Genomic DNA, 8030 nt, shown 5'->3' with positions numbered 1-8030 from the left:
CCTCCAGCTCCACCTGGGTCAGGAGACATTTTTTGAAGGTGTTTACATATTCAGCTTTCTATCTGAAGTGGGTATCAAAGCACAGTAGGGTTCTGAGGTGCTGGTCACGGGAGGCTTGTAGCAGAGGATGAAAAGGACTGCACATTCCTGTTGCTGATGCTAAATTATTTAATCAAACATTTCGACCATCTGGCCTTTTTCAACTTGCAAAAGGATAATATTTAGTGGATTATTTAGCAGCCAAGTTTAAGAACTATGTTAATCTACGTACGTTGTGCTTATATTTTTCTACAAAGTATTTGTTGTTACATTTTAAGATCCAGTCAAAATATATGTTTTTGTTCTTAATGTGGTGTTTTCAGTGTTTAATATGGCAGAATATTTATAAGTTAAACAATTAAATTAAAATGAAAAAAAAATCAGCTCATTTGATTTTGTAATCAAGACAGGATAAACTTTTTATGGGAGACTTTACCTTTTCATTGTCCTGGAACTTGGAGTCTGTGTTGGCGAGGCCGTGTCTGAAGATGGACTTCCACAGTGTTGACGAGAGAACATGATTCATCTTGGCAGCAGGCTGCTCTTTGCCTTCAAGTGTGTCTGAATGAAATTAAGATGAAGATGAACACTTACTTCCTCTGTCATACTGAACTACATGACGGTAAAGGACACTGGCTCTCACAAGACCATCCTCATGTCACACCTTTCATAAAAAACGATGCCGTCCTTCAGTGGGCTAAGACACTGTACCATTACAACGGTTCACCCAGGTTCATTTTCCGATCCTCATCCACTCCCACCCCCCGTCTGTCTCTCACTCTCCTGTCTGAACAATAAAGGTGTAAACGCCAATAAAATGTTCAGCTGTCTTTAGCAGACTCTGTGGTGTGGTATAATAATAAATAATATACATAATAAATGTATTAAATGTATAATGCATGAAGTTGACCAGCCTGGTATTGATAATATATAGTATATAATAATAATAATAATAAATAAATGTATTAATTAAATGAATAAAGTTCAGCGCTCTGCTGCTCACCCTGTGGTGTCTTGAGGGCCATGGTGCGGGATGCCAGATGCCCCATGAGCCTGGACACCAGCAGCTGCAGGTCGGAGATCCAGGACACGGTGACGTCCGGTAGGCCGTACGCCGTCACATTGAACTTGTAGCCCCACTCGTTATTACTGCTGTCCGAGTGGAAGAGGAACTGCAGCTGGGGACCGCCTTTGAATGTCACTTTCTACAGAGGAGATGACACACATAGAGAAAGAAGGTGTTGAAAATCATCTTTCGTTGAATCTTCATCAGGAAACAACAACAAAACTTCTCATGTGAAACCCGGTTTAAATAAATGCTGAACTGCTATTTTCTATGACTTCAGATCAAACACAACTTCCAGTGTAAGAGCAACCTCCACTGCAGTTAAGTAGTACAGGAAATGGTGTGCCTAGTTTGATTTATAGTGTACCGATTGAAAAAATGTCTGATCTAAAGACATAAGCCAAAAAAATGTTTTTAAATTAAAATGCCTCCTATGAAACAAATTTTGCCTAATATATTGGTGTTGGAGTAATGACTGATCTTGAGAATGATCCTTCCTGAGATGATTATGACTCTCCCAAGCCAAAATAGCATCAATTTATTCAAAGAGCAGTTTACAGATGAAGATACTCCAAATATTTTAACAATCTGATGAACATCGTCAGAGAAGTAAAATTTACTTTGGTAAGCGACTGACTGCAGTGTGGTCGTAAATAAAGCCTGAGCGATGAGGTGTCCTCTCTGATTACCTTTGGCCATTTCTCTGTGCCGACCTTCATGTCGTATCGAACCTTGCCGCCTCTTGCATCAGTGAACTCCAGGTAATCATACCTGAAAAGAAAGAAAGAAAAATGAGACCGCCAGACCACGGAATCCACCGCCGTCACCGCAGTTTAGAGGAAATGCTTCCAGATAAGCCAATTCAATTCAGCACAGTAGGAGCCGCTGGCAGCAAATTCTGCTGAAACACAGCCAGCTGCAAATATCAACAAACCACCCAACCAGGAAGGTACTGATAATCTGGCAGACTGATCATTTCCAAGAAGGGCTAACAATCCTCATGAGCCAAGGCTGATGGGTTTTTGTATTTCCTTAGAGACCAACCCACTGTCAGGGCTGTTATGAGTAAGTGGTTAGGGCGTCAGACTTGTATCCCAAAGGCTGCTGGTTCGACACCAGTGCCCCCAGGTCGATGGGGGAGTAATTAATCAATGTTCTCCCCCATCCTCCTCCATGACTGAGGTATCCTGAGTATGGTATCGTACCGACACACTGCTCCCATAGGGGCTGCCCCCATGCACGGGTGAGGCATAAATGCAATTTCGTGGGGTGCAGTGAGCAGTGTGTGCTGCGGAGCTTTTGGTCCCAGTGCAGCCCTGCACCCAACTAACCTCTTCTCGGTTTCGCAGCGATCATCAAACTCCACCTCGAAGGAGGTGGCGCCGGGGCAGACGAAGACGGTGGTCTCGTGCTGGCCGTTCTCGTAATTGTGGAGCGACTCCATGTCCCACGTCTTCAGCACCACAGGCTGCAGCGGCTGCTGACAGGTCTCCACATCCGTCTGTAACGACACACATATGGGTCAATGACATTTTAGTACAGTAGTAGCACGTCAGGGTGGTGCAACCACAGCCAATACCACTATTGTATGGATTGAATGATTTTTGAAAACTTTTTAGTGGATTTTCTAGGAAGCATATTCATTGCAGTGCATTAAATACTAATTAATGTATGGGCATTAACTGTGGTTGTATCACCTGACGTCTAAGCCCAAAAGAACATTCATACCATAAACAAACCATATAAGCACACACAACAACCAAAACATAAATGATACATGGCCATAAAAGAACATAACATATAGTATAGTCATAAATTATTTATTTTACACCATGTCACCCTGAGCACTGACCGAGGAGAAGATGTCCCCAGTGTCACAGGAGAGGCTGGACAGCAGCTCCACCACAGAGCAGAAGCTGTGCAGCAGGCCACAGTGGGGGATGTCCAGAGAACACAGCTCCAGCAGGAAGATGATCTACACACACAGGCACACACATACATCAGAACATACAAGGAATGAATGAATGAATGTCACAACTGTGGATACAACATGTAACAAAATATAACTGTGATTAAATGGATTTAACAGGTAAAGTACTTCATCAAAACCTGGAATCTCATCTACCGTGCTGCGGCATTAGTCTGCGGCACTTTCTATTCCCCATTCCAACATACAGTTTACTTTATATATCACACATGATTGTTCTACAAAAAAAATTGTACCAGCTGCCTGGTGGCGATGGCCATGATGGAGCCACTGAGCTTGTCCATGAGCTCCGTACTGCTGTGGTGCTGCAGCAGGGACGACAGCATGGTACGCACCCCCGTCAGGAACTGGTGAACATCTGCAGCAGGGAGAAGAGGAGGAAGCAGAGGAGGAGACGAGGAGACGAGGAGACGAGGAGGGGAGGAGGAGATGAGGAGGAGACGAGGAGACGAGGAGGGGAGGAGGAGATGAGGAGAAGTAGGATGAGGAGAAGGAAAAGGAGGAGAGGTGGAAGATGAGAAGAATTAAATAGACATTTTTGCACTCTGGTGAATTTTACATTCATTTTAAAGTGCATTATAGGAACATTTGATGATGTTTTATTTGTTACCATAGACTTCCATTGCTACCTTAACTACGGCTATACTGTCAAACTAGGTATTGCAAACACAGAGAAAAAAAATCATCTTTTACCAGGGTTTAACTACAGATAAGCAATGTCCTGAAATAAGGTGGACAGTTCATTTAAGCCAAATTCACTGCATGGTAGAATATGTTTCCTAGGAGCCTCTGCTTTTTATTTACCATCTTCATTGTCACAGACTGCCATTACATAACTTCAAGTTTTGACTGTAATCCAAAAGAACAACAGCAATGACTGCAATGCAAAAATAACCCTAAATAATGAATGCTCCTCATCTCCAGCATGGTATAATAACTGACAAATCGTAGTAGCAGAATAGCAGAGGGTTGAAGCAATTAAGAGCTCAAAAGGTCAGGCTTACACTTGGTGAGAACTGCTTTGACACACACACACACACATACGAGCACGCACAAGCACACACACACACACATTGATACTCATGTGATGCTTACACTCTGTGAGGATGGCCTTGGCCAGTTCGCAGGCGGTGGGCTGGCCTCCCTTCAGCTGCAGGTAGCACCAGGAGAGGAGGTTGCCCTGCAGGGCCCAGTACAGGGACAGCAGCACCTTACGACTCGGGCCCTTACTCTGCTCCACCATCACCGCCTCACACTGATGGGGATTAAAACACACACACACACACACACACACGCACGCACGCACGCACACGCACGCACACGCACACAATAAAAAAGAAAATATAAAACCAGTAACACATTGACCTGTTAAGACACAGCATTATAAATTCACAGTTACCAGAATGGCAATAACCAAGTCGTAGTGCATTCCTACTGTAAAGCCCCTGTGTGATGTCACAGTAGTGAAATACTATGTTTATTTGATCTTTTCTGATGGAACGGCATTAGGGATGCAAATGATTAATCGACTTTAGATTAATTATGTCGAGCAAGAGGTTGCTAGAGGTTGTATTAATCGCGATTAATTGCTAGAAGGGGCAAGAGACTGTTGAGTAGTTCTAGTTCTAGTCCTATTGAAATCCATGGTGCGCAGATTTTATCTATTAAATCGTCATTGCAACTTCTAGAGTTCTTGTGGGTCTTTTGGAGATGTGTACTTGAATCTGTGATTATGCCAAGACCAATGGTGTAAGTTGTTATTGTTTGAATTATGAAAAAAACGATCTTTCAAGACAGGCAAATGTCACTGCAAGCAGCATTTCACTGTATGGTTAAGCTTGCTATGTTAGCTTAGCGTGCTAACTAGCGAAATCACAAACGTAGTCATTTCAAATTGTGAGCTGTAATTTTAATCACCAACACCCTGTCGGATATCAAGACTAGTATTATCTGAACTGTGCATGGTAATATATGACCATGCATGAAGAGGAGCACCATCTGTTCAATTTCAGGTGAATCCATGTTAGCTGTAAGTGTTGTTGTCATAGCTCCATTCATTCTCAATGGAGCCTGTTAGCTTATTAGCTCTCCTTACAGACACAGGAAATAGCTTTTTTTGTTCAGAAACGAACTTTGTTGACATTACTATGCATTATGGACAACAACACACACCCCAAAATATAGCATTTCTTTATTTTGAAGCGTGTAAAATTAAAATGCTTGTGGTTGACCATGCTGGCTGACACACCTATATGCAAACAAGTTCTGAGTCTGATCACAGCCCGTATGATTACGTTTCACTCAACGTTGTCTGTCATCATATCTCAGGCAACAGCAAGGCGACATAGAGGGGGCATGGGGCTACTAGTTCACTCCTGGGTGAAACCAAGCAATGCCCCCCCAAAGGTGGTGTGGAGATGCCATAGAAAACATGTCTGCTTTCTTTTCCTAATGCATAATTACTTGAGGAATATATAATATAATATAACATAATACAATATGGGCTAAATGATCAAAATGTAATTCTCTTAATATAATTTATTTAATATAACAATATATGCCTATACTTTTTGAACTCAGTGTTTTAACTATTTAGCTGATATTTTAAAAGGCCCTATGAAATTCAGGTGAAAAAACGCCGCTTATCAATTAATCGAAAGTCGATCGATAACACTATCAACTAATGATTAATGAATTAATCGATAATTTGCATCCCTAAACGGCATGCATTATGGGGCTACCACCAACATTACATCGCCCATGTCATCTAATTCAAAGACAGTTGTAAGTTGGCTGGATTTTTTCTTGGGACTTGAAAGACGATTATCCAAGGAGCTTCATTGACACAAATACATGTGTAAAAGCATGCAATAATCATTCACAAAAAAGTTCACACACTGAGAAGAACACATGCACATACAGCACATGTACAAGCTCACACATGCATGCAGGTACACGTACGTACATACAGACACAAACATTACCACACACAAAGACATCAGACACCATTGTGTTTGTGCAGTGTCACTACCCTCAGAGGGCACATACAGTACACAAAGGGGGGGGGGGCGTCCTATACTTAGCATACATTCAGACTGCCCTGACAGACCAATGAATAATGCACAATGCTTTTGTCATGAATGGCACACCAAAAAGTGAAAACACTACACCATGTAAAACAACTTCACCTGTAACTTCACTACAGTGCTCCCTTCATTCTCCTATATGGAATCATTAAAATTAAGCTTTACATAGGCATGAGGAAGGCAGACTTCAAATGAACAACACAATCATCATTGTGACAATAATACCCAAACGTGAAATACATCTTAACAATCATAACAGTTACAATTAAGTATCAACCCTCTGATCAGATCTGTGAATTGCCTAAATTTGGCAACTTGCATAATAGTCTATGCCCACTAAAGAAACAGGTTACAGTATGATGCTGGAGAAATCACTCCTTTCCAAAGGGCAAATCCCCAAACAATGTCCTTGAACTGATTTAAAACTGAGCAGTGTTCTGCTTTTAAGTCTAAGAGTTGGAAAGGGAAAGTCTTTTGTAGGGGTTGTGCATTCTGTGGTAGAAGACGGTAGAATATGAGTCATGAAATGGTAATGAAGGCGCCTTGCGTGTTTGTCAGGCGCTATACATATTTCATGCCCACAGCGCAATAAATAGGCACAGCCAGGGGGCCGCAGCCAAAAGAGCTACAACTCTACCAGACCACACACATACAGACTGACTCACTCACTCACACTCTCTCTCTTTTACGCACTCTCAGTCACTCACTCACTCACTCTCTCTCTCTGTCTCTCTCTCTCTCTCAAACACATTCCACTAATCTCTCAAATATACACAATCCGTCTGTCTGTCTCTCTCTCAGACACATGCACACACACGCAGACGCACGCACACACACACACACACTCTCCCTACAGGCCACCCACCTCCCTCATGGCAACCCGTATGAGGGTGTCCATGACGCTCAGCACGGGGCTGATGTTGAAGTCCGCGGGGGCGTCCTTAGGGGGCAACAGAAGCAGACCGCTGGGGTCCTTGTCACTGGGGGAACAATACACAGGACAGGGGACAGGGGAAGGTCCTCATGAGGTCAGTACCCATGTTATGGTGTTAACTTTGCATTCATACACATATTATAATGGATTGTATTAACACATGGTTCTATCAAACTGATGTACTAAACAATACAGTATAATACGGTATATACCACTATAGGAATGTAATAAAAAAAATACTAGATACATCAAAATCCTGAATATAATTGTTTTCAATATAATATTAAATGAAATACAACACAATACAATACAGTGGCAATACATCTTCTGCTTACCTGAAGTAGTTACAAAGAGACTCGAACGTGAGCTTAACAGACTCCAGTTGGTCCTCCTCAGTGATGCTCGTCTACACGCGACAGGAGAGAAAACAGGATTAGGAAAGCCATGATTTGGAAAAAGCAAGGTAAGAAAAATAATGCCAACAGACATGCTGTAATAGTACGTAGTAATACCGGTATTAAATAATTAAAATTTAAAAAATAATGTTTAAGTTTTCATTTCTCCAGAAGAAATTTTCATTCAATACTCAAAGTACCATCAGGTCAAAGAGTTTGTCCCTCCGGCTCTGTTTGTGAGGGAAGAATATGACGGCTCCATTGAGGATAGCCTTGATGGCTTCCCATCTCAGCCCTTTGTCTGCCGCACTCTCCCCCTCCGGACTGTCCACCACTGATGAACAATAGACAAGTAAAATAAGACATTTTCTTTGTACAGGACATTTACAAAAACAGATACAGATTGTATACGTAATTAAGTATTTGCTAGATGAATGGACCAGTGTTTCCCATACATTGAGGAAACTATGGCGGCCCGCCATAGTTTAAATTTGGCCGCCATAGTTTGCGAAAATGTAAAAAA

At 42.0% G+C, this 8030-nt stretch overlaps 1 protein-coding gene across 1 annotated transcript in view; it reads right to left on the bottom strand.

Annotated features, from left to right (window-relative positions):
• Positions 1-8030, bottom strand: part of zzef1 (zinc finger, ZZ-type with EF hand domain 1) — a 75819-nt gene that overhangs the window by 46512 nt on the left and 21277 nt on the right. Inside the window, exons 16-26 of the mRNA XM_063203532.1 lie at positions 7708-7841; positions 7448-7518; positions 7044-7158; positions 4188-4347; positions 3329-3450; positions 2958-3080; positions 2437-2606; positions 1795-1876; positions 1043-1244; positions 476-600; positions 1-13 (exon numbers count right to left, since the gene is read on the bottom strand). The exon at positions 1-13 is cut by the window's left edge and continues 222 nt beyond it. Coding sequence (XP_063059602.1) covers positions 1-13; positions 476-600; positions 1043-1244; positions 1795-1876; positions 2437-2606; positions 2958-3080; positions 3329-3450; positions 4188-4347; positions 7044-7158; positions 7448-7518; positions 7708-7841 — 1317 coding nt within the window. The remainder of the gene's footprint in view (positions 14-475; positions 601-1042; positions 1245-1794; positions 1877-2436; positions 2607-2957; positions 3081-3328; positions 3451-4187; positions 4348-7043; positions 7159-7447; positions 7519-7707; positions 7842-8030) is intronic.

The sequence above is a fragment of the Engraulis encrasicolus genome, chromosome 7 (genome assembly GCF_034702125.1).
Source record: "Engraulis encrasicolus isolate BLACKSEA-1 chromosome 7, IST_EnEncr_1.0, whole genome shotgun sequence".
In the NCBI taxonomy this organism is placed as follows: domain Eukaryota; kingdom Metazoa; phylum Chordata; class Actinopteri; order Clupeiformes; family Engraulidae; genus Engraulis; species Engraulis encrasicolus.
Note: the sequence above shows the minus strand (reverse complement) of the source record. Positions and strands in the feature narration are given on the sequence as shown.